The sequence below is a fragment of the Habropoda laboriosa genome, unplaced genomic scaffold (genome assembly GCF_001263275.1).
Source record: "Habropoda laboriosa isolate 0110345459 unplaced genomic scaffold, ASM126327v1 scaffold207, whole genome shotgun sequence".
NCBI lineage: Eukaryota > Metazoa > Arthropoda > Insecta > Hymenoptera > Apidae > Habropoda > Habropoda laboriosa.
The window spans coordinates 317296-342963 of NW_017100397.1; the positions used below are offsets into that span (position 1 = coordinate 317296).

Genomic DNA, 25668 nt, shown 5'->3' on the forward strand with positions numbered 1-25668 from the left:
TCCATTAATGCAACAGAGAAATTCTTTTTAATTCTTCTTTCCACGAAAATAATGCGATCAATTCTATTTTTCTCCAAGCTTTTCCTTCGAGAGAGATCGCATTTCATCTTCCACTTTGTCCACGTTGCAAATTTCACGAGAAAATTCTCCAACATCTCGTTCGCTATAACAAAGTACTACCCTTTTGATATTCTTCGTAAAAAAAAAAAAAAAATGATCCAATAATATCCCCGCCATCAGAAGGGTATGGGCCGTTTAATCGAGTTTCTCAGCCAGATCGAACGAAGGCGAGCCGAGCGGCCATTTTTTCGGGCTCTTCGAGAGGAAGAAAGGAAAAGAAAGTAGTTCAGCCACTCGTCTGCGTTGTAAATTTGAAGCGTCTAATTAGCATGGTGCGTTACGTTGCCTCGAGACGCCTAGTTTAAGTTCTGCAGCCGCGCATTTGGAATCAGCGGTCCGCGCGATGACTTATCCGCGAAATAAGAACGTTTAATAGTAAAAAAAAAAAAAACAAATTAAAAGGTTGAAATTCTGTTGTTTTTTATGCCCTTTACTTAACATACTGGAACAATTTTCAATGAAAAACGGAGTCTTCCACGACTTCGAAGGTGCATCTTTAGTTTCAAACTTTGTCAACCACCTCTGCACTGCTCTAACTAGGGCTGTAAAACTTCGAATAGTCCAACTATTCGAATAATTCGGACAATCTCGAATACGAATTCTTTATTCGGTAAATGCAAATATTCCAAGTGCTTAAAGATTGTGCTGAATATTTCGTACACTGTAAATACTCGAATACCAGTAGAATTCGAATTTCACCATCGAATAGTCCAAGGTATTCGAATAATTCTGGCAACTCGAATATTCGTAGCGTGTGAATTTCGGATTGTGTCGAATACTTCGTACACGAGTACGTCGAACAGACTTGGTATTTGAAATTATTTCCAGATTACGCTCCAAGCCTGTAAAAATGTGCAATGGTACAGGATTGCGTACGCAGGAACTGAGATTTGATTTTTCCAAGCGAGAGACGGAAAAACTGATTCAAACCGGTAGAAATTCCTCAAAGTAGAGCTACTCTCCTGAGAGAAATATATGCACACGGCATGTGGGACGGCCGATGAATGCCGCAACGAAAAGGAAACTGATACGGGACGACCAATATGCTCCTGAGAAATGGAGCGTGCACGTCAAAGAACGCGACGGAGGAAAAAATTCGAATTAGTTGTGTCGCGGATATATACCTGTGCTCTGTACAAAAGAGGCACGGGGAAAATTCCAGAAATTCCGGGACGAATCTTTGCAAGAAAAAATTGCATCGATACACAAGTAGGGGTGAGACCGGGGGTCCCGCGATTTTGAGGAAACATCAAAAATGGCCGGGAAATGATGTAGTTATTCTCGTCACTATTAACTTATTTATTGTTAAATTTACTGTACTTTAGGATTTTAAGCTTACATTTAATATATTGTAATTGGGTTTTCATAGGGAGTCATTTATTTGCAACTCGTCGAAGCGGATCTTCTTACCCCATCGTGGGGTAAGTTGTTCCTAAGAAATAACAGTGGCCTATCAGCGAAATATTTCATTTTCTGATGAAATAAAATGCAATTTTATTAGTAACGTTCGTTTATTAAGGTTCAGGTCAACAAAAAAATAAGTATTATCTTTAAAAGGAGTCTGAAACGGTACAGAGTGTTTCACCTAACTTGACGACCTGAAATTGCTCGTAAGCTATTCGCTGTACGAAATAGTGTACGTAGCAAAAGTTGCACGATTTCAAGGGGGACACATGTTACAATAATTGTTTTTATACACAAAGTTTTAAAGGTCACCATGATTGCAGCTTTCCGTTGACCGCAATTCTTTCGGTAAGAATTTCGCGAGGTCGTAAATCTCGCTTGCACACCATGCGACGGTGCGGGTTTGCTGCCCAATTCAGAAATTCATCACTTCTGGTGGTTCTAATTAAGATTCGATGCTTTCGAGAATTTTATTTGATCAAGACTGAGTTTACAAAGACTGATTCGAGATATCGTATTAGAGGGTAGTTTCGTTGTGCGATTTTTGTGTTGTAATGTGTCTTTCCCGTCTGTGTCGCCACCTTTATTAACCATTTGCACTCGGAGGTCATTTTGCTGTAAGAAAGCTTGCAAATCGGATCTTTGAATTTTTTCAAACTAACCTACAAATAAACTATACTATTTTATTTAAATATTCCCGTGCATTCTCTATTTCACTGCGGTGAACAAATTTACGGAGATCTATAGATCTGCTCTCTGTCTTGATTAATTGTTCACCAAGTGACGATTATTTAACGTCGCTTCTCAGTCGCCGCTCGATTGCAAAGGGTTAACCCTTTGGGTACACATTTATTTGAAAATTTTTTGGCACTTGGAGCACATTTAATTTTTTGGGCAAGTAAAAGCAGTAGATTTTATGCGAGAATTAATTTATTTCGTATTATTCATTATATATACTCCTACATAATATTGAAATAACTTTAGGCAGTTAGTATTACAAAATACTCTTAAAACAAATAAACTCTGATGAATTCTTCCCAAATCCATTCATCCAACGAAATTCCCCTTTATCGCTTAAAGGATCATTAAAAAATTCTTCGTCAGATTGTTCAAGATCGCTACTTTCATTAAAACTGTCGCTATCACTTTGATAAAATATATTCTCTATTTCTGCCATTATGGGGTTGTGTATCTCAAACAAGGTTCACCAAAATACTGAAATTATTTGTTCTGTTGCAACAGATACGCGTTACTTCGAAATAAACCAGAATGAACTAGTTAAATCTCGTCTCAGTTTCAACGAGGTATCAGAACGTCATGTGCGACTATGCCCAAACAAATGCATGACGTTCCGATACGTGAAATGTAGCCAAAGGGTTAACTACGATCGTCCATGATCCGTCAGTCGGTATGTATGGTGGGATGGATGTCTTTTTCGGTATTGGTGGATGTAGGGTGCGTCGTGGGGAGGACATGGTCAGGGAGGTGGAATTTGTTTTAAACAAATTCCAGGTTACTGGGTAACGGGAGAGGAAGGATTCTGTTAGCTGGGCCTAATAACCCTACTGTCCTTTGACGATACGATTTTTTCTGGTTTTTCCAAACCTCCTCGAGCGAACCCATCGACGCGACGAAAATAATTAGATCTACTTTAGACCGAACAGACGGACCTGTGACAACGAGGATACGATTTTTTCTGGTTTTTCCGAAATGTCCTTCACTATTAACCTCCACTATTCCACTTTTCTCCACTATTAACAAAACCAAAAATTGGCAATTTTCAATGAAAATTAGATTTCAACCTATGTCCTTCACAAATAATGACAAATTATGAAAACAATGGCAAGTTGAATCAACGCAAAACCAGGATGATTCTTCCCCAGATAACAGCTTCCACGAAGGTTTTAATCGAAAGAGGCGCGCCATCCGGTGCACTTAATCGACCGAGTGGGGATTAGAAGCTGAAGAGTCGATTATTGATCTTGACGCTGGACTTTCGCCCGGTTAATAAGCCGTTTCCAGCGGGTTATTCGCGATTTTCCCGGCGCTCGAACGTGGAAAGAGTACGCGGCTAGGTGGTATGAAACAGAAGAAAAACGAGAAAGAGAAGAGAGAGAGAGAGAGAAAAGTAACCGTGAGTTATTCGGAACGGGCGGTTTCATTAAAAAGTACACCGGCCGCGAATGTGATCTAATTACCGACGTACGGGCTCGTCGGTGCCAAGGGGAGCGAAAGAATAGCCGTGAAACGCGCGCCTTCCGCTCCTTTTCCACGGAAACGTTCTTCCCATCTCCTCCATGGCGAAACGCGAGCTCTAGATCCGCGGAAAAACACGACAATTGGGAGGTACACGATGTTCCAGTGACACGAAAAACGGACGACAGTGCCTTTAATTTCGACGTAACTACGTTCCCTGATTACTCTCTACGCTCTCAATTTTTATTTATTCCGTTTGCCTTTCTTCTCCGCTAGATTTCGAAATTTCCGAAAGATTGGAGAGTCTTTCGCAAGAGAAATTGTTAAATTTGAGACCAGAGATTTTTCGATTGCTAATATCCTGGAAATGCTGATAAGAAATGTGTGAGAAATTGGTGAACCCTTTGAGGGAGGAATTGTTGAGTCGGATAAATCAGATTCTTTTTACATGTGGAAAAGCTTCTAATAAACGGCAGAAACGAAAAGCTGCTGAATTTTCTTAAAAGAACCTCCAAGAAGCTTGAAGAGTCCTTCGCGAAAGCTGGAGAATTTAAGAAGAGGCTCTGATAAAAGACTAGAATCCACCATAAAGGAGATGAAAATTTTCAAAAAAAAAAAAAAGAAGAGGGACAAAAAGAGAAGCTTCTGACCCTGGTAAACGACACAGGGGTCGAGCACGAGATACGCTCGTTACTAAACGACGAGGCCATCCCTCAAAAATTTACCCGGTTCTTTAGCATAAACGTTCCGTCTGACTCTAGCAGGATGCAAGCTGCCCTCCTGGGGCACTTTCAATTCCTTTGGGTACTCCTCTCTGTCGCGTGGAGAAGATTCGACGATAGTGATCTCTCTCTGACTATCCCCAAGAGCTAGGGGGATGCTTCTGGGAGTAGCCACATAGACAGAAGTTCAGCGGGGGGTTGCTGGAATGGGAAAGTTTGCTGGTAGGGTCATCGTCCAACGACTTACGACTCTCTTAAATTCAAATTAACCAGACGTAGACTCATTAAAATACAATTATATCCTCCTATGTGGCCTGCAGCTCGAGGAGACTTTATATTTTATCAAGACACCATCCTCTGCGCTCACATCAGCATTATTCCTTTAATGGTGGATTAAAAGTGACTAAGGAGGGTGGCAAGGGAACAGGACATGTTGGTAGTGTTTGTCAGAAAGAATTTCCTGTGAAATGTTTAGTTCAGCGTTATTGTTGTTCGGCTGATATTTTTTTCTTCAAACTTGTTAGATATCACTTGATATCTCACTAGATATCACGATGAAATTTTCAGCACGTACACTACCGGCCAAAAGTTTGGAATCACCGAGCATGGCAATTTACATAAAAATTTCCAGAAAAAAGTCAGCGACTTTGAGAATTTTTTGTCGTTCGAATCAACTGACATGAGATAAATTGATAAATGTAGAATTGAGATAAACTTCAGATCTGTAAAAAATTAGCAGCAGATTTAATATTGATGAAAAGTGGGAGGTGATACCAAACTTTTGGCCGGTAGTGTATGTAATTGACATAGATCTACAAAACGTATGTTTTAATAAATTTTCATCACAAGCGTAGATAAAAAAGTTGTAAACAGCGACCTTTTTCTTCACGATTCCGACTAATTGCAGTTTTTTCAAAAAAAATTTTCTAACTTCTCAAAAAAAAAAAAACTCAAGTCGTTTGGCCCAATTTAAAAAAGTTAGTCCGTTTTATAGGGTGTCCTCATACTTTTCAGCGGCAGTGTATGTACCTGTACAATGTAAATGTACGTTTTCGAGGATTTACGTGAATTAAAGAAGTATAATAAAATTCAAATCTAATGCAATACAGCCTGAACAAAAAGTATTCCTACGTTTCCATCAGCTACATGCAAATTCTTTATTACATCTTCTAGAATCAGTAAAACTGTACCTGTCTACTTGCACCATATACACACAGGGTGTCCCACTTATAATTACTGTTATTCAAAGTAAAAGAAACATGACTAAAGGAGTTTCTGATTAAAAGAAGTCATCTAAAAGGTCATTCCACGGTGTGATAGCTCGTTGAACTCGTCTTGATGTTGGCTACAATGTAGCATTATAAAAAATAATCGTCGACATCGAGGGACCCTTTTTTACACTTACTTTCAGTAGCAGTGGAAATAATTTAGATGTTTACTGTAATGGAACATCCTGTATTCATATAGGGGCTGGTAGGCCAGTTTTTCAGTTTTCGATTTTTGATAAATTATGCGAGCGAAATATCGTTACAGCAGTTATTGTATTTGGTAAGACATATGGTTGACTACCTGACTAAATTATTAAAGCTGACTTAATGGTATAACAATTAAGGTATCTTAACGTTTTTCTAACACCTTGCAAGTTGGTCAACCAGCCCTATGGCCGAGGTTGGTAGACTTAGAGTATGGAGTAGGTTGACAATAGGTACAATCGGTTAAGAAAATGTTATTTGCAACTTATCTTAGTGGTAATAAAGTAACATAATGTCAATAAAGTTGTTTTATTATAAAATATTACTTATCTTTCTCTCATATTTTAACCCCTTCAACTGCAATTTATTTTCAGGCAGAAAATTTAATTTTCTTAGTTTTAAGAGGAGGGATTGATATAGAAAGTTACGGTTCTGTTGCTCGAATTAGTAAAAATAATATTTGTTTCGTACATTTACATGAACGTTTCTTGCTATATATACATATTAGAACATAATTAATGTCGAGAAATTCTTCAATAATGTTTAACAAAAATATTACAGTTCTAGTATTTGAACGAAAAAAGTATGCGTTTCAACATAATGCTAATGTATTTGCAATAATTTCAAACAATGTACATATATACAGAGTGTCCCGTAAAGAGTGTAACACCCGGAAATAGAGTGTTGCTGGGGTGACTCTGAACAACTTTTTCCTTTACCAAAATGTTGGTTGAAGCTTCGTTTTTGAATTATTAACGAAAAACACTGGCCAATCAGAGTCTGATTGGCCAAGGGATACTATGGACCTAACCTAATCTGTACCACTAAATTCTCAATCATTATAATATGTTAGAAAACTAATTCATAAATAAAAGTTCGTGCAGTGTTTCCGAATGAGAAAACTTCAATTCTTTCCGAAGTATTTAACATGAATTGATTAACATATTCTCCACCATTAGTCACAACTTCTTCCCAACGTTCTAATAGTTTCTGGATTCCTCGTTTGAAGAATTTCGCGATTTTGACGCGAACCAATCTTCCAGCCGTTTTCGCAGTTCCACGTCGTTATAGCAGGAAAATCCATTTACAGCATTCTGAAGGAAGTGAAAAAACCAGCTATCCGATCCAAAGTCCTGAAGAGAAATTTTTGTTAGCAGCTTTAGAACCGCATTTGGATGACTGCTCATTTTTGTCAACTCGACAGTCCATAGTTTTCGAACGAAGATCTTTTTATTGTCAACAGAGAATGAAGAAATTAACAATTACACAAGAGAAGAAAACAAAAGCTATCGAATGACGTGTACACGGCACAGCCGACAGGCAAAAGTTACGAATTTCATTCAATAGGAAATGAAAACCGCGCGAACTTACGGACCAACCAAACAGTATCCGAAAAGTCGAACAAAAAAACTGTGCTATAGTCTATTCCAAGCACGAATATTTGATTCACATCCAAGTGTAACAGAGGCAGGAAGAAGGGAGGATGGCCCGCTTACCGCATATAAAATACAATTTTACCACAGCAAACTGGCGCGTAGAGATTTGAAACAATAACGAGGCTCGTTTTGTCCCGGTTGTTGAACGGCGCACGGTAATCATGGCCCATTCTTTCTGGTGGGGCGTCTTCAAGAATTTATGGAATTCCATTGCCGCCCCCAGTCCCGCCGGGGACCCACTACCGGTTTTATTCACCTGAATGCTCCCGTCCAACGGATCTCTGCTCTTTTCGTAAATTATACACTTGGTCATTACTAGCGGACAAACAGTTACTTGGACACGTTCTATGTACGTATATACCGTGTTCTGTGTTCGTGACGCGTTCGATCGCGATTTAATTCGTGGAGTAATCGGATGAAACGGTCGGACGATGGACGGTTCTTTTATTTCATAGAAGAAGAAGACGAGGATGAAGAAGAAGGTGCTCAGAGTGCAGTGGACACGAGATGGCGGTATTTCTTAACCTACGGTGGCATCTGTGTGATGGTTAATCAGATTAGAGGCAATCGATGGCGGAAGCTCGTTTCCAACAAGCACTCTATTCACTTGCTTTTATTTCGTTGCCAACTAGAAGCACTTGTACCGTGGAATATCGGGAATGGACGAGTTAAACTACGATTGAGACGAAGTTTTTTGCAATCTTGGCAAATAAACGATGTATACAGGGTGTGTCATCGAACGTGTAAATTAATTTCGTCGCTGTTGAAGGTAAGAAAAAATTACTAAAAGGAGTTTATACAAGGTGGTTCAGAAATAGGTGGCGAAACTTTGGTATCGTATTCTGCTCTCCTTAAATGTGACGGTTTCAAAAAATCGATTTTTATTTTTTTGCATATATCGAAAGTACAGCTCTTTAAGAATGTACTCCTCAAGTTTTATAGTTGTATTCGATGAAATAACCAAGTTATAGCTCGTTTAGTGTGACACATCAAGGGAGAATGTAAATTGCAATGAAACCTAACCATGTTTTCTGAAATGGTTGCCACGATCTGGCAAAAACTACTGAACCAATCGAACTCAAATTTTGCACGTGTCTTGAGAACATGTGTGGCTATGGTCGGTAGTAGAATTATGCCAAAATATACATTTTTCTGATTTTTGGAGCCTCTGGAAGACGAAAAAAAGTCGAAAAAATCGATTCTTCGTATTCAAAGTGCCGCCATTTTTTTAATTTTCAATATTTTTCTTTTATTCTACTGCCGACCATAGCGAGATGCATACTAAATAAGAATCAATTGGACTTTTTTACTTCTGATAAGCAGAACAGCTCAAATCATGGCAACCATGGACCTACTTCGTTTTTTCATGCTCCTATTTGACGTGTTCCACAGCAGCCATATCTAATTATTTTTCAACAAAAAAATTTGTAATGATTCTTCAAGGACAAGTAAATACATAAGAATAAAGTTCATGTTAATAACTATTACCGTACTTCTGTAATAAATTAGCAAGAAAGGCCTAGAAAAACGACCGTCACACTAGAAGACCCCCTAATCCTTACAGTACCCAACAACGATATATCGTTGCGTATGCGATGGCGCCTTACTATTCGCATCGCAACAGAACTCTGTCTCGAAATAATTTTATAAAACCTTATAAATGGTTGAATAAATAAATAAAAAGAAATTGAAAAAACTACTTTTTTCCAAAATTTGAGAGTTCCTCTCTCGTCCAATAAATTTATGGGAGGTGTCGACCTATTGGATACGATGCTTTATACTTATTTGGACGAGAGAAGAACTCTCAAATTTTGGAAAAAAGTAGTTTTTTCAATTTTTTCAAGAAAGGTACTGAATGCATACATCTTGCTTCAAATGAATACCGAAGGCCAAATTATAACTCGATTAGTAGCCATCAATGCTGAATAAATTATTTGTGTTAAATGTTTATAATAATATTTGAATTGTATTTCAGTGATGTTATACTAGCTACACGAATCACTTGTTTTGCAGCAGGTATGTAATCCTCCTGACGCTTGCTGCGCATCATGGGATTATCATTTAGTTTTGTGTTTTGATATTAGAAATTTTGTTACAAATAATTGAAAATGCAGTATTTATGCTTTATACTACGTGTTCTGCATCAAACTACGACCAAACGATGATTCTTCATATTTGCAATTTTCCTAATGATTTTGAATAAGTATCATTAGTATGATTTTCAACAAATATTGAAATACAATTGGCATTAATTTAATCTCCCTTTATTTCGTAATATGTTCCTTTTTCAATTTTGTAAATATCGTTCTTACTCTTTTTTTTTATGACTTTTTTCTCAAACCTTTCCAAATTACATCAAATTAGTTCGGTATTCTTCGCTTAGGTACAATTCTTTCGGTCGGCACTATAAGGCTAATATGTTCCTTTTTCAATTTTGTAAATATCGTTCTTACTCTTTTTTTTTTATGACTTTTTTCTCAAACCTTTCCAAATTACATCAAATTAGTTCGGTATTCTTCGCTTAGGTACAATTCTTTCGGTCGGCACTATAAGGGTTAACCCTTTCGCGACTAGCGCCGGTTATATCCGGCATCCACTAAGCGCGTCGCCTCGACAACTCAAAGTCAAGATTTATTACTGGATTTATTTTAAAATACAGAACAAGGCCTCAACAACATTCCCTTTATCCAAACCGAGTGGTGTAGCGTTACACGCTTGACTGACAGCGAGCAAGGATAACATAGGTGTAGAACCATCTATACTGACACTTGTAGAATCCAAACTGACTGACACTTGTAGAGAATTTACTGTATTTACCGTTTTAGTACAGTATTAAGCAAGAAAAGCCAATGTATTATAGATTAATGAAATTTGCCAATCTTCAGTTTTACAAATTAAATCGAAAATTGGAATTAAAATTCACGTTTGTTACTGGTATAACTGTTTTTATCAGATTTTGACCAAAATCTGTGGCACGAGTCTGACTCGTTATTATACGGCAAGAGGTTAAGGGTGCTTTTAAAACTTCTCCGATTTATGTCGTGTTTGGACTCATTTTCATCGGGAGAACGTTACTCTATTAACTACGGTCATTTTAAAAATTATTTTTTTCATTCTGACTGCACTAACTTTTATTGAACACATTAAGAACATTATTGCTCGCAGCTACAGATCATTGGGTCTCATCTATAGAGTTGCCAAGTATTTCCGACAGACAAGGACGCTAAGGACACTCTACTGCACACTGATAAGACCTATCTTAGAGTATGGTTGTATTATTTGGGCACCATATTTCAATAAATGTATAATATCTATAGAAAGAGTGCAGCATAGATTTCTTCGCCTAGCTGCCTGGCATATTGGGAGACCTATCCCCATCACTTGTCATACCTATGAACCAATATTATCATTTTTAGATCTAAACACTCTCGAACATAGAAGGAAATCGCAAGACATCTTATTCGTTTATAAATTACTCAATGGTCATTTAAACTGTCCCTCCCTTCTGGAAAAATGTTGTTTAAATGCCCCGTCTATGAGATTAAGAACTTGCGATTTTCTCCGTGTTTAATACCACACCACAGTATTAGGATACCATATTGGTATCAACCGAATGATTATTAATGTTAATAATGCCACCTCATGTATCGCTTCATTTACTTAAACGATCACTGCTTAGCTTGCCACTTAAATGACTTCAACTACTTGAATCACCTTAAGTTTTAGTTACATTTATTTTATATAAAATTCCTACTTCACTGTGTCACTATTATCGTGTATTATACTAATGGGCCATTTCCCGTATAAATAAATAAATAAATAAATTAGACAGATATGGTCCAATAATCCGGCATATTTGATAATCCGACATTTCCGAAGTTCCGAGCGTGCCGGATTATCGGAATTCCACTGGATGACCTTCTTCCTTCCTCGAAGAAAGTAGAATACGACACTAAAGTTTGGTCACTGTGGCGACCGGCACGGGGGGTCCACGAACTTAGACCTGGCGAGACTCTTGGCCCTGGAGGCGAAGAATCGAGAGATGTTTTTCCAAACATCTCCGAGTTCCTTCATCCTCCAGGACAAGAGTATTGCCTCGGCAATGCAGGCCCGCGCCCCCACTTCCTGGGACTTTCCCAGGGAAAAGGGGCTACTTAATGGCCCTGGAGGCGAAGAATCGAGAGATGTTTTTCCAAACATCTCCGAGTTCCTTCATCCTCCAGGACAAGAGTATTGCCTCGGCAATGCAGGCCCGCGCCCCCACTTCCTGGGACTTTCCCAGGGAAAAGGGAGCCCCGAAAAAGGCACGAGGCCTTTTGTCGTAGACCTTCTTTACCGTTTGAATAAATATATTTTTGTTACAGTCACCTATATCTGAAACACCCTGTACAGTTTCAGGAAAAGAAAGTCCTCCCCAATGACGTTATAACTCTGAGATCTATTTACAGAGCTGCGACATTCTAACTGTGAAGTGACCTTAAACGGTAAAAAATGTCGATGACCTTGGAGTGACCTTCGTGCAAGATGACTTTGGGCGGACTATTTTTAGCATCGTTAGATGCACGTCTTCAAACCGTATAAACTTCCCTCAGTAATTTTTTCTTTTACTTTCAATATCATCTCGATGTTCAATTGAAACAAGACACCCTGTATAGATGTTTCGATATGTCGGCAAAAGATAATGGTATCCATCTGTCAATATTAAATTAGGTTAGGTCATTTTGCATATCGATTCTCGATTCGTCATACAATGACAAATCTCTCTGAAAATATTTCTCCGAATTTCGAAGGCTTTCGAGAAAGAGAGAAAAAGAGAGACCATAAAAATAAGTCACAGTGACTCGTATTTGAAGAAGAGAGTTCCGAGAAGGTACGACGAACTCGACCAATCGGCGTTCGAATCGATAAAAGAACCGCGGCAATTATCCGCCGGTTATCAATCGTAATGGCCGTGGCCTAATCGGCCTAGTTCGATACACGCCTCGACTTTTCTCGTTAAGCAATTCTCGGGCAGATAAGGTTCGGTGCGGCTCATCGATTCGCGAAGGGACGAGAGAGGAACACGTATCGAATAGCAGCGAACAAAACGGTCCCGCGAGAGATAAAAGTGATAAGCCCGCGACTCCTGCGAGCGTTCGTTACGACGTTGCGACCGTCTTGTATCTATTATACTTTCTGCCATGAATTGTACTCTCGTCGAATCTATCCTTTATCTTGTCGGTTTCAGAAAGATTTCGCGCATTTTCCATTTCCAAACTGATCCACAAATTTCCTGTCCATCTGCCGGAATCGAATTGCAGTAATGTCTCTCACACTGTCGCCTAACTTCTCCTACGCCCAGGCGTGCGTTATTGCTACGCCTATGTTATCTTTCCCGGAATCGGTCAAGCATGTGATGTGTGTAATGCGATAACTCCTTTAACTTTACTTTTTGCTAGCTGAAAATTCGTTTAAAATGAGATCAAACGTGACATAATTTGGACCATTTACATAATTTTGCGTCCACCCTACTTTCGGCTACGGACATTTCCTGACACAAGGAATTCAATGGTCATTTTGCTCAAAAATACATGACAGAAAAGTTGTGAAAAATAAAAAGAAACGTTGAAAAAATTTTGCCGAACTGAAATATGTCATTTTTATGAAAATATGTCTTCGCTACAAGTTTCTGATAAATTACAAAAACGTGATACCGGAAAACATTGTCCGCGAAACCCGTGCCTCCACATTGTCCACGAAACCTAGTTTCCCCCATTCACAGTGTCGGTAAAATCTAGTTCTTCCCTTCGCGTTGTCGGTAAAATCTAGTCGCTTACTTCGTATTGTCGCTGAGATCTAATCCCCTCCCTTCACATTGTCGCTGAAACCTAGTCCCTCCCTTCACATTGTCGCTGAAACCTAGTCCCTCCCTTCACATTGTCGCTGTCACGTGGGCCGTGTTTTCATATTGCTCGTCAAATGAGGGTTTTCCTCCAAATTGTCCAGGCACAGCTTATGCATTCGACGGACAATGTGTACAGATATTTCATGTATTTTTCTAGCAGTCCGTTTTTGTAATTCATTCAAAGCGATTATTACAAAATGAAATTAATCACTCAATAAGTATTAATTAGTAAAAACGTTGTTCAAATTATATCGTGTTTGGTCTGGTTTTCATACAGAAAAAATTAAAAATAAAAACGCTGGTATTTAAATCGCTCGGTTGCCTCGACCCTCGTTTCATCCTTGGATTTTCAAAGGCGGGCTGCGACCCTCGAAAACCGTGTCTCCTCTAACCAAACTGTCGCCATTCGGTTCCGACCAGAGCGACAATGTGAGAAACATTACTGCATTGTGGAACATTAGAGATACATATATTTAAAACACCCTATAGACTTCGAATTTTTTAACTAACCCAATACAGGTGAACTTCATTTAACGATGCAATAATTATCGTAAAAACTTGAGGGACATTCGTCTTACAGGTTAAGAACTTACAGATACACATATCCCTCGAATTGCACGGTAGATACGTTCCACGCAAAATCGTGCAAATCGAAACCGTGTAAAACGAGACAGAGCTTGCATATAAAAAAGAAGGCTTGCAACTAAATTTTAAGCCGTGTAAATCGAATCGAAGAATATAAAGAAAATTCGTAGATACGTTCATAATAACCGTGTAAAATGAGACAAGGATTGTATGGAAAAATGGAGATTGGTTCCGCTGAATGCCAAGTCACGAAGCCGATACTCTAGTACATTCAAAGACGTAAAATTTTTATGTCTTCAACTCATTTATTTATTTACAAGAAGGAAAAACGCATAAACGTAAACAACTTTTCTTTAAGAAAAACAAAAATAATGTAAAAATAAAGAGGTAAAAAAAATGAAAACGGTCTCCAATCTTCGTCAGAACATTCGAAAGCTGGGACTCGTTTTTTCTTTGCTCGTGGAACAACATCACTATCCGAGTCACTAACATTAATTTCTCACGGTTAAATCCGTCGTCGAGTTACAACAAAATACATAAAAAAATGCATAATCGAAATAAATTTTTTTTTTTTAACCGTGTTAAAGCGAAACCGTGTAATTCGAGGGACGGGTGTACTCTCTTTTGAGACACCCTATGCATGTCCAATTTCCAAACTGGCCTACACCCGTTAAACTTTGTCCACCTCCGGAAATATTGTACGAAGAGTGAAGATTTTTGTGGAATATTAGAGATACATATTTTCGAAACACCCTATATAGTTCAAACTTCTCAACTAACCTAACCACAAACTTCATTCAGTAACATAATCATCATCGTGAGATATTACATTCGAGAAAATTTAATACACTCGATATACCATAAAAGGCTACGGTTGCTTTCTTTTGAAACACCCTGTACACGTAACCTTAGCGAATCCCATTTCTCCCGAAACTCGCGTTCCCAGAAATCAGACTCACGGTAAAAGAACGCGACTACCTGGTACGTTCCAGGAAGCAAGAGAATTCGCGGCACGTTGGGATCAGTGACCAAATAATTCTTCATCACTGAAAAGCACATCGATTCGAGCGTTATCGCGCCGAGATCAAAGCTGATAAGTCGTTGATCGATTTAAAAATCAGACCCGGTTCGATTAGCCGGTCACGATACGAGAGACGAGACACGCGTGACACTGACAACGTCATTTCCGCGGCGAACAATCACGGGCCAGTCAAAAGCTAAATATATATATATATATGTACATACACATACACACACACGACTATCTTTGTGGGAGGGTGTGGAGATCTATTCAATGGCCAAAAGGGGAACAGCACCGCGGCGATTCAAAACATTGTCGCGACCACGGATCGTTCGATTACGAATTAAATGGACGTTATTCCGCGAAACGATCGTCGGATACTTTTCACTTCATCCCCCCCTAGCCTGTTCCAATCTAGAGCAACGGGTCCGCGGTTACCGATCACACAGCTGACCGAAGGAAACTTTTCATCGGTCCAGTGAGTAAGCGATAGTTAGCACTATGACCGACCAATCAAATATGAACAAAGAAATTTCAATATTTTTCATGTTATTCGAAGATATTTATATCTCGGATAATATGTGTGAGAATGGTCAGTGTCGATCTTTCCAGACGCAAGCTTCCCACCCTCCCGTTGTCACACATACCCTCGTGGACCTTCGCTTCTGCGGACAATACCGATGGAAAACATCAGGTTTTCCTAAAAGGACACAACCCAGGCCCACAAATCTCAGTAGTCCGTAAAGCAAATCTTCTTCTACTTTCTGGCTCGAAGAGGCGGGCTAGGATGTTGCATGAGGCCGTCGGAGGCCACGCAGCCCATAAATCCAAACTCCGTACAGTTTCTTGCCCGCGGTTGAAATATTACTCGTTAGAGAAAGTAGTTGGGAATCTGGCGAACACGTGCCCCTAAGGTCCACACTAGCGAGCCGGGCCGCATTGTTGCTGGACGTTTAAGCAACTTGTTGCATTACATTATTCGAGAGGGGGAGGAAATAGAAACGAGAACTATCGGCGGTTCTACTGCAGGCCTGCGGTTTATCGGAGTCGCTGGTGGTTGCTGAAAGATTATTCTGTTTTGCTACCGTGACCAATGAATCCAGAAGCGGAGAGAGACACGCTCGACCGCACGCTCGCTTTTCAAGAAAACACGCCACCACCCTCTCTTCGATTATTCGTTATAGAACGTGTATAAGATTAAAGGAGCAACCGGATCGTTTGTTACTTTCGTCCGAGTAATTAACCGTTATCGCTGTTCCTGGTGGTGGAGGGCGAAAAGTAGTCTGGCCGTGGCTGCTGGTATACGTATCTGTGCTCTGGAACGGCGCAACTTCGCCCCTTATCTAACCGGATATAAACAGCGACCAGGGGATGTCGGTCGAGCGAGACTACGAGCGAGATGCCAGTCGGCAGAAACAGCTTTATAAAGCCATCGTTATGAGTTTTCTTGCTAGCGTAGTTTCAACTCGAGCGTTTTATTTTATTCGTGAATTTTATTTCTTCTTCTACTGTGCTTGATATCTTGGACAAGGATTAATTTCAACTTCAAGATGAAAGAAATTGTGCGTGGGATTGTAAATTGAGAGTACCAGGTCGATAGTCGAAATTGATTAGTTGCAATTACGGGAATGACAGGTTAAATATGGCACTATTAGCTGATTACCTTGGTGGTTGTATGAATTTTATAGATTAATTCAGCGCATAAGTACTGTCGATGTTAGGTTATATTATGTTCTAATTTGCTTTTACGTGTACGAACAAAAGAGTATGAAGATACTTAACCTAGTAAGGTAACACTCTTAGGTTATGGTAGGTATTAAGACACCCAACTGGTACTTTGTGAACTCGAAATACCTCATAAACTATTACTACTTCACTTAGAACCATGTCAGGCTTACAACTCTGGCAAATTACATAAGGTACCCTATGGACAAAAGCAAGCTTTTCCCTTATATTTTTGCTACCCCCGTATATCGACGTAGTATATTTCCCTTAATCTTCTATTCCATGTATCCTCAAAGGAGCCATAAATCACGCCGCCTGAATACCACCACTTTGAATTACGTTGGCAGGCGTGTGCAGTGGACGCGCGGCACCGAGTGTCGCGTACGCTTCAAAACAAAAACAAAGCCCGCGCCTACTCTCGAGAAACGCCATTGTACCGAGTAACAAGTGCCCGCCGGTGTGATCCTGTCGCAGTCATTTACGGCTAGGATTTTTACAAAAGCCAATAGTTCGATAAGAACAATGCTATATAGATAGTAGTGTCTGTATGATAGCTACGAGGCTCATTCCGCGATGCCACTGTCAATGGTTTCGATTCTCGATCGATACACTTTGGATTAATCGTTCATAACCTGTGATTTTACGATCATTCTAATTTACAATGTGTAATACTCGGATTCAATTATCGAGATCTGCTTGTACATCGAATGAATCATTGACTCTGTTAATCGATAACGTTATCGAACCATAATCCATAAATATCGATAAGAAGTTCGTGTGATGCAATGGTGGACAAATTGAAAGTACTCGATTGCCATAGATCGTTATACAGATTATGTAAAAAAGAATGCACTATTCTTAGAAAAAAGCTCACTAACTCTTAAACGGTCGCGTACTATTACGACCACGCTCGTCAATACTATTTTTACGCGAGCACGTTTACAGGTTAGGAAAGCAATCCCGTTAAACGGCCGTTTCTATGACAGTTCGCATCCCATGGTCGACACAACGTCGACAGACCAACTCGCTGCCACGTTCAAATCACTTACCTTTTCTACGATATTTTCCACGCTGGGAGTCGCTCGTCACATTCCAAGAGGATTTGACGCGATACACCGGCGACGAATCCACGAACTCGTTCTCTCGGCCGGCCGATATGCGTCCTGTGTCATCCACCGCTTCGTTTCACGCACGCGAATCCCGTGAGGAGAGGATATACGGTTACGTAGGTAGTTCGAGTCGCAGTGTCAACCGCCCAACGATGCCCAGTACCATCGAGAGAGCCACGAACCTTGAAGCGTGTATTATCCTTTGTCACCGAACAGTCGTTTCGCACGAGAAAGAGAACGGCACCACTCTGACTCACGCACGGAAAAAAAATCACACGGACCGCACGGCGCGTATTATACAGCGTTGATAGTTCCACGAGAGCGTGTCGACTGAGCGACAATAAAATCTCATGCCAGCAGACACCGCCGTCGCCGCGAGTTGAGATTTCTTCGCCGGGAAAAACACGCACACACACAGTCAGCCGCGTTCACACGGCACAGAGGGATAGAGACTGACGACCGGTGAGTGCCGCTGTGTCTCATACGGTGAAGAATCCGGCGTGTGATAATACGGTCGATCGTAGCCGCTGATAGTCGAATCCTCCCGCACCAGGATCTCGTCTCGAAATTCCAAACATCTCCCGTATACACACACGCTCTTCGTCAGTTTCTTTCTTGTCGGGTCCCTCCCTGTCCAGTCTGTCCCTGTCTCTCTCTCTTTCTCTCTTACTCTTTCCTCTCCCGGCAGAGACTTTTGTACGTTTTTCGAGGCTATGCTCTAATGTTCTTCGGGATCGAGTTGAAATTAAGTCGCGCAAGTAACGCTAACCGTCTCAATGGCCCTACGGAAACGTCCTGGCATCTTGGTACGGGCGTCGTTTCCGTGATACGTCGTTCGTAAACGAATCGACGACTTTCTTATCTTCGTGTGGTTTGCTACGCGTCCCAAACGTTCGTGACAAGAGGCCTGGATACACACGCACGATACGTGGCCTTTGGAAGAAACGACAAAATACCGAGCACTGGCTGCACTTTTTTTTCCTCGGCTCGTAATTGTTAGGCCCGTTCGTAAAACGATTTCGAACGATACGGGCGCGCGTGAAGTACTCGTCGGGACCTCGTTGGTCGCAGAACACGATTTCAAGAGTGCACGTGTGGCAGAGTACGCAGAAACCGCAAGTTTTTTACGGACACATCCCCGACTTGTCTCCTCCTCGCCAACGCCTACACGATACACATTGCACGCAGCAACGACGCCCCTACACGCCGATCGCAGTGGCTCTCAAATTGTGGCGTCGCCACGCGCTGCCCGCCGTCAGAGTGCGCGGTGGAAGTTCATTTCGGAAATGTTGGAAATCGGTTCTTCCCTAGAAAATATTGTAACCCGTTAGATTTCACATAAGTCACCAGTTTATTTTTAATTTTGTTTTAATACAGATTATATTATTCTTTAGAGGTGTGTATTAATTAAAAATCTGCCATAAGGCATGGTGATTTATTTCTAGGAAATTTGATGTAGAAACACAAAATTTCCTAGAACAAATGAGTATTAGGGAAACATTAAGCTTATAGGGAATAAGATATTTTTAACGCTGTTTCACTTTGCAATTAGTTCAACTTAGTATTTTGAGACAAGAATGAGTTGAAGTTTGTAAAAAAAATAAATATTTATTGTATAAAACTGTTTTAACAAAGTATGCTATTATGTACATTAATTATAATAACAATTATATTAATTCATAAGCTTTTATAAGACCACAACAAAGACTCATAAGCTGCATGTATTCACTTCCACCATCTAACAGTCTGTAATTGCATTCCTAGGAAAAAATAAATATAATACACGTACTACTTTTAGTTTACCATTTATTCATGTTCTTACCCCGAGCTTCTCTGCAATTAAAGCTTTTTGTTTATCTGTTAATTCGTTGGAATATATAATTCGTTCACTGAGCTGCTCAATGACCTACAAGAATTATAAAAATTTAATGTACCAAACAATTTTAATAAGGGGTTTTTATGAAATGAAGAAGCTTACTTGAGATGAAGCATATGCTTCTAACATGAATTGATCAACAAACGCCTCTGCCTTACTGTAATCTTTTGCCTTGCATACTTCCATTAATTCATCTATCCATTTATCAGGAACAATCTGAAATTATTTCTTTTAAAATAAAGAAGAACCATTCCTATTCATTTTTCTCTTTAAGATAAAAATTATATTTTACTCCAATGATTTCAAGAACATCATCAGTGGTGATTTCAATGTCTTTGCCTTTCAATGTTGTAATAGATTGCAAACACGTGATGGCGCGTCGTAAGTCGCCACCCGAAGCTTCGACAATTTTTAGTAGAACAGGCTTGTTTGCCTTCAAGTCCTCTTGATTGCATATGTACTCTAATCTTTCAATAATTTTTTCCTCTCCTAATGGCTTGAATCTAAATTTTGTGCAACGAGAAGTCAAGGGTTCTATAATCCTTGATACATAATTGCAAATTAAACAAAACCTTGTACTGTGAGATTGTTTCTCCATAGTACGACGAAGTGCAGATTGTGCTGCATTAGTCATACTATCTGCTTCATCCAAGATAATTATTTTAAATGGAGGACAACTTTTTCCACTGAAAAAAGGCACTACTGTTACAACAAATTCCTATTTAATTAATTTATACTTGTTATACATGATATGCCTCAGATTGTGTCTTTATCACAGAAGTTACTGGAGAAACACACAAGATTATTGAACATAAACATTTATATTTGTCTGCTCTTAATGCAGGACCAAAAGATTAAAACTTCATAATACTTTTGTCAAATCTGCCTAAAGCATATTGCTTTCTAGTTGGCAATAAGAGTTACCAAAGTACTTCATTATAACTCCTGATTACAACTACATTCTCCAAACAATCTATATATGCAACTCCAATGTAATTCTCAGACCTTTTACTTAACCATCATTGGCATTCATTGAAATAATATTATAAAATCAATGTGACGATGAACATACTCATTTCTCATACCACCTGCTGTAAGTTGTGCAAAGGATTTAATCTTATCCCTCACAACTTGGATACCTCTTTCATCAGAAGCGTTCAATTCCAATATTCTTTCTTTATAGAGGCTACCGAATAATTGTCTAGCTGCGGCTAATATGGTACTCGTTTTACCGGTACCAGGTGGGCCGTAAAATAATAGATTTGGAAAATCTCCACCTTTTAAACATTGTCGTAATACTTCTACTACTTCTGCTTGTTCAACAACGTCTTCCACAGTTTTTGGACGACTATAGATATAAAATAATCAGAAGTTGTTCACGATAAGATAAAGAATCGTTGTGATTTAGGTTACATTGGTCAATGCTTACTATTTCTCAACCCATGGTGGTGAAGGTTTGTTACGTTCTTCTTTCGTACGTGAAGTAGAGGGCTTCTTAATTTCTGAAGGGCCTCCTAATTTACCTGTTTTCAAAAAAGCTTGCATACTTCTACCTCAAACTTTTCACAACGTATAATATATTTTAAGTAACGAAACGGAATCGTTCCCGCGCATTTTAACTCTAAATCATTCTGTACCAACATTATCAGTAAAAGTTCCTAAAACGAGTTATTCCTATTCTAACTATGAATGTTAGAAATTTATAATTATTTTCAACTTTAATTGTGATTATTATTCATTTAATTTTCTCGATTATCGAATGCAAACGCTGTCCTAGTTCCAAATTTTTGTTAGATTAGCAACTACTTAGGTTCGTTACAAAACGAGCAAATTTACCATTTATTCATCGCACCAATGTTGTAAATAAAGGGGGAAATTGGCCGTAACAGTTAATTACACACATGATAGAGAAAAACAAGACTTTTCTACGGACAGTTTAATCGCAGTTGTTTTACGAATTATGTGTTCAATGCTGTAGCTCGGTTCATTGACTTTATTTTTGTTAAATTATCGTACTGCCCCCATTGAAAACAGTTTAAAAAATTACAATCAATAATTGTAATATTCGTTCGGTGATTATTGAATACCGCTGAGAAAAGCGTAAAAGTTTAATAGCGTGTAGAATGGAGTATCAGAATCGATTATGTATGAAAAAATACTTAATTTACACTATGGATCTGATGCGGTTTAGTATAAATTAAATGAGCACCGGGATCGGCGTATCTCTCATGTAGACGAATTTTCTTTTTAAACATGTGATATTTTTTCTTGACATTCTTTCAAGCTGTATATGTAAATAATGATGTTCTGGATTGTTTCTCTGGTAGCAATCATTTTGCATTTCAGTTCTGCACAGACCAGTATGTATTTCATATAAAAGGAATAGTGAACTCTGTGAGAAAACATTTTTAATTTGTACCTCTTACCTTCATAGAACCTGAATCACAAGGTTATTGTGCACCATATAATGGGCAGATTTGTAAAAAATATTTAACTGGAATTGGAAAAGTATGGTTCAATGATTCCAATGACAATCCTGGAGGATGGTTGAATGAACGTATTACAACTAATTTATGGGAGGAATTGATACAAAGACTTGTTGAACCATGTCGTTCAGCTGCAGAGGTAATTGATACTTAGAGATGAAGAAAGTTCAGAAAAATATAGGACAAATAATTTATCATTTTAGAAAATGCTATGTATGTATGCCTTTCCACAATGTCACAACTCAGTTGGTCTACCATTATGTTATGAAGATTGTATGGCAGTACGTCTTGAATTCTGTTTTAATGACTGGGCAATGATAGAAGATAATAAACAGAGGGATATTTACATCAGATCAAGGGGACATTTTACATTACCTGATTGTGAATCATTGCCAAAAGTAGTTAAGGGAAAAGTGACTTGTTCTCACATTCATTTGACTGATATGAATGAAGACCTTGTTACATGTAAAACAAATTTAAAATTCTTTATGTATAATCATATTATTACAACTTTTTAATCATAAGTCATTTCAGATGACTGTGTCAGAGGAAATGGTAGATTTTACATGGGTAAAGTAAGTAAGACAAAATTAGGCTTGGACTGTCAGTCATGGAATGCACAAATACCACATAGTCATGATAGACCACCAGATGTCTTCCCTCAGATTCGTTATGGAGAAAATTATTGTAGAAATGCAGGTGGAGATGAACCAATGCCATGGTGTTTCACCATGGATACTAATATACGATGGCAACATTGTGATATTCCTATATGCGGTATGCATTCTATAATTTATACAGTAGATAAATAATTATATAGTCATTATATTTTTCAATTTCTAATACAGATAATGTAACAAGTAAAGTACTGGAGGTTGACCCAAAAGACTTAGTAATGGATACTCTATTTACTCCAATGTTTATATTAATATTGTCTTCATTAGGATTTGTAATTATAACTGGAATTCTATTATCCATTATTTTAAGTCACAGACTTCACAAGCGACATCAAGGATATAATAACCCCACAGATAATCAGGTATATTAAGGATACTTGTACCAAAAGTACCATAATTTAATGCCCGTGTAACGTCCAGAAATATATTACCGAGTCTGGTCTTTACAATCGTCTCACTATCAATAACTGAAGTAATAATAACGGTACATATCTTAATGTTTAATATAACTTCCAGTGTGTTAGTATTGATTTGGACAAACTACCAAGCAACGACGCTTACCACAAAACGAGCGCACAGCTGAATCCAAAATTGGAAAAGCTTGAATTTCCGAGGAACAATATCATTTACGTTCGGGACTTGGGACAGGGCGCTTTTGGTCGAGTATTTCAAGCAAAAGCGCCTGGTCTCGTCCCTGGTGAAGAATTCACCAATGTCGCTGTAAAAATGTTAAAAGAGGAAGCGTCAGAAGATCTGCTTAAGGACTTTGAACGAGAAGCATGCCTCCTTGCCGAATTTGATCACCCAAACATCGTTAAACTATTAGGTGTGTGTGCTTTAGGTCGACCAATGTGTCTCCTCTTCGAGTACATGGGTCGTGGTGATCTGAACGAATTTCTACGATCATGTTCGCCGGGGAATTATATCATTCGAAGTTTAGAAAAGGACGAACACTTCACGGACTCGCGTCTGTCGCACATGGATTTAATTAACATAGCTCTCCAAGTAGCGTCAGGAATGGTATACCTGTCGGATAGGAAATTCGTTCATCGAGATCTCGCGACGAGAAATTGTTTGATCAACGACCAAATGATCGTGAAAATAGCGGACTTTGGTTTGTCGCAGAAGATCTATCTGCAAGACTATTACAAAGGTGACGAACAAGACGCCATTCCAGTTAGATGGATGCCTCTAGAAAGTATATTGTACAATAAGTACACAGTCGAGACCGACGTATGGGCTTTCGCGGTGTGCTTATGGGAGATATTTAGTTTTGCGCTTCAGCCTTATTACGGAATGACACACGAGGAGGTTGTAAAATATATTAAAGAGGGCAACGTGCTTCAGTGTCCAGAAAACACTCCGCTAGCGGTATACGATCTGATGAAACTCTGTTGGAACAGAAGACCGTCGGATAGACCCACTTTCAGAACGATTTATAATACTCTGGATACTATAAAAAACAATTTGGAAGCAGAGAATAAGTCGGATAGTGTACCATTGCGTATTCTCGTGTGAGTCTGATAATAATTTATCCATGGAAGGATTAGGGGGTGGGGGTTCAGTTATTCATACAATTACGAATTAGGTGATACTTATGCAAAGGTAAAGGTAAGTGAGCGGTGAATTATACCTACATGTTACAGACAACTACCTTTGTTATGTTTGTTAAGTAGCCTTATTATAAACGAATTGATCGAAATATTTATGAGAAACGTGTTAATAGAGACACAATATTGGCGGCCATTATGTTCAGAAGTATGAATGTATCAAATGAAATTAATGAATTGAGAAAAAAAGATTTTTTTGTTTGGCCTACATAGAATTCTTGTAAATATTCTATTAAATTGATCTTTTTTTATTAAAATTAGAAATTCTAAATTGTTTTTCAATCATGTTTGCTATTATTGAATTTGAATGGTGTTTAAAATGGTTGTCACGATGCTCTTCTAGATTCCAAAATCACTGAGAACTTATATTTATTCATAATTTATTTAAACTTATTTCGTGACTAAAGAATCGAAGACTGGTATGTATGGACAACACAGACAATGTAATTAAGATACTGTATGAGTGTTTCAACGCGATTTCCCGTACATAGGAATCTCGACCTTGCATTTACGTTCTGTCTATTGTGATTTTTCACGCATTCCGTCAACGAATTTTACAATATAACATGTTACTAACTGCCATGAAAAAGAAAGACTACATATACATAACAGTCCAAACAATTTAATGCTAAGGGATGAAACATAACGATACAAAGATTTCAGTGGTAGTATTATAATAATAGAATGTTTATTATATAAGTAATAAGGATCCAAAACTCAATGTGCAAAGCAAATAATAGATTAATTTGCGTGTCGCTATAAATATTAACTATTAGCTTGTTTATACTTGCAGAAAAATAGAGAAAAAAATAGAGATATGCTTACAAAAGGATACAGTATTGCTGTTGTTCTTTTTAAAGGATCTCATGAAATTTCCTTACACAAACATAACAATGATGCTTATAGATATTTATTTAATGTTACACACATAAAAACGAAAAGAAATCTCAATTACTTCTAAGCAATAAAGATAGTGAATTTTTTGTATCGTTTTCCGTTTCCATAATTAAAAACGCATTTATATACATTTTTAATGCTTGTTATTTCTATAATTAAAAGTACTAAGACTGATAATGCATTTCTTAGACTGAAATTATTTTATTATTGGTGAATATGAAAAGCATTTCTTTATCTTTTACTCCAGGTTTTTTCTGATACTTTTTTATACAAGATTAAAGGAAAATATGTTCAGTTGTACTAGTTGACCTGATCATAACTGTATGCATACATATTTATATGTGGAATTATACGTATTAACGGATGTATTTATGATATTCCTTTACTTCTTCAAAGTGGAAATATCTTAAGAGGCATACATTATGTTATGGAAAACAGACGAACTTTC

The 25668-nt window shown here is 38.4% G+C and overlaps 3 protein-coding genes across 3 annotated transcripts in view; 1 reads left to right on the top strand and 2 right to left on the bottom strand.

The window, feature by feature from the left end:
* The window catches only part of LOC108575257 (catenin delta-2), a 60636-nt gene extending 41805 nt beyond the window's left edge, over nt 1-18831 (bottom strand). The window contains exon 1 of the mRNA XM_017938003.1: nt 17615-18831. The gene's annotated coding sequence lies outside the window, so the exon portion shown is untranslated. The remainder of the gene's footprint in view (nt 1-17614) is intronic.
* Nucleotides 18832-19341: 510 nt separating this feature from the next.
* Nucleotides 19342-21108, bottom strand: LOC108575232 (replication factor C subunit 4). The gene is made up of 6 exons (XM_017937975.1): nt 20980-21108; nt 20623-20898; nt 19843-20236; nt 19653-19766; nt 19497-19580; nt 19342-19434 (listed from the first exon to the last, which is right to left on the bottom strand). The coding sequence occupies exons 1-6, from the start codon at nt 21093-21095 to the stop codon at nt 19342-19344; spliced, it is 1077 nt and encodes a 358-aa protein (XP_017793464.1). The 5' UTR covers nt 21096-21108.
* Nucleotides 21109-21849: 741 nt separating this feature from the next.
* Nucleotides 21850-24267, top strand: LOC108575234 (tyrosine-protein kinase transmembrane receptor Ror2). Its single transcript, XM_017937977.1, has 6 exons — nt 21850-21910; nt 21985-22175; nt 22240-22501; nt 22571-22813; nt 22885-23075; nt 23230-24267. The coding sequence occupies exons 1-6, from the start codon at nt 21850-21852 to the stop codon at nt 24229-24231; spliced, it is 1950 nt and encodes a 649-aa protein (XP_017793466.1). The 3' UTR covers nt 24232-24267.
* Nucleotides 24268-25668: the final 1401 nt, after the last annotated feature.

What these genes read in the sequence shown, in the direction of transcription:
- LOC108575232 (XM_017937975.1), bottom strand. Translation starts at nt 21,095, where the DNA reads ATGCAAGCTTTTTTGAAAACAGGTAAATTAGGAGGCCCTTCAGAAATT. An exon ending in ATGTTCTTGAAATCATTGGA is followed by an intron (nt 19,767 to 19,842) that starts GTAAAATATAAT and finishes AAATAATTTCAG; the next exon opens with ATTGTTCCTGATAAATGGAT. An exon ending in TAATTGCAGAGAAGCTCGGG is followed by an intron (nt 19,435 to 19,496) that starts GTAAGAACATGA and finishes ATTTTTTCCTAG; the next exon opens with GAATGCAATTACAGACTGTT.
- LOC108575234 (XM_017937977.1), top strand. Translation starts at nt 21,850, where the DNA reads ATGATGTTCTGGATTGTTTCTCTGGTAGCAATCATTTTGCATTTCAGT. An exon ending in TTTCAGTTCTGCACAGACCA is followed by an intron (nt 21,911 to 21,984) that starts GTATGTATTTCA and finishes TTACCTTCATAG; the next exon opens with AACCTGAATCACAAGGTTAT. An exon ending in GAATGAAGACCTTGTTACAT is followed by an intron (nt 22,502 to 22,570) that starts GTAAAACAAATT and finishes AAGTCATTTCAG; the next exon opens with ATGACTGTGTCAGAGGAAAT.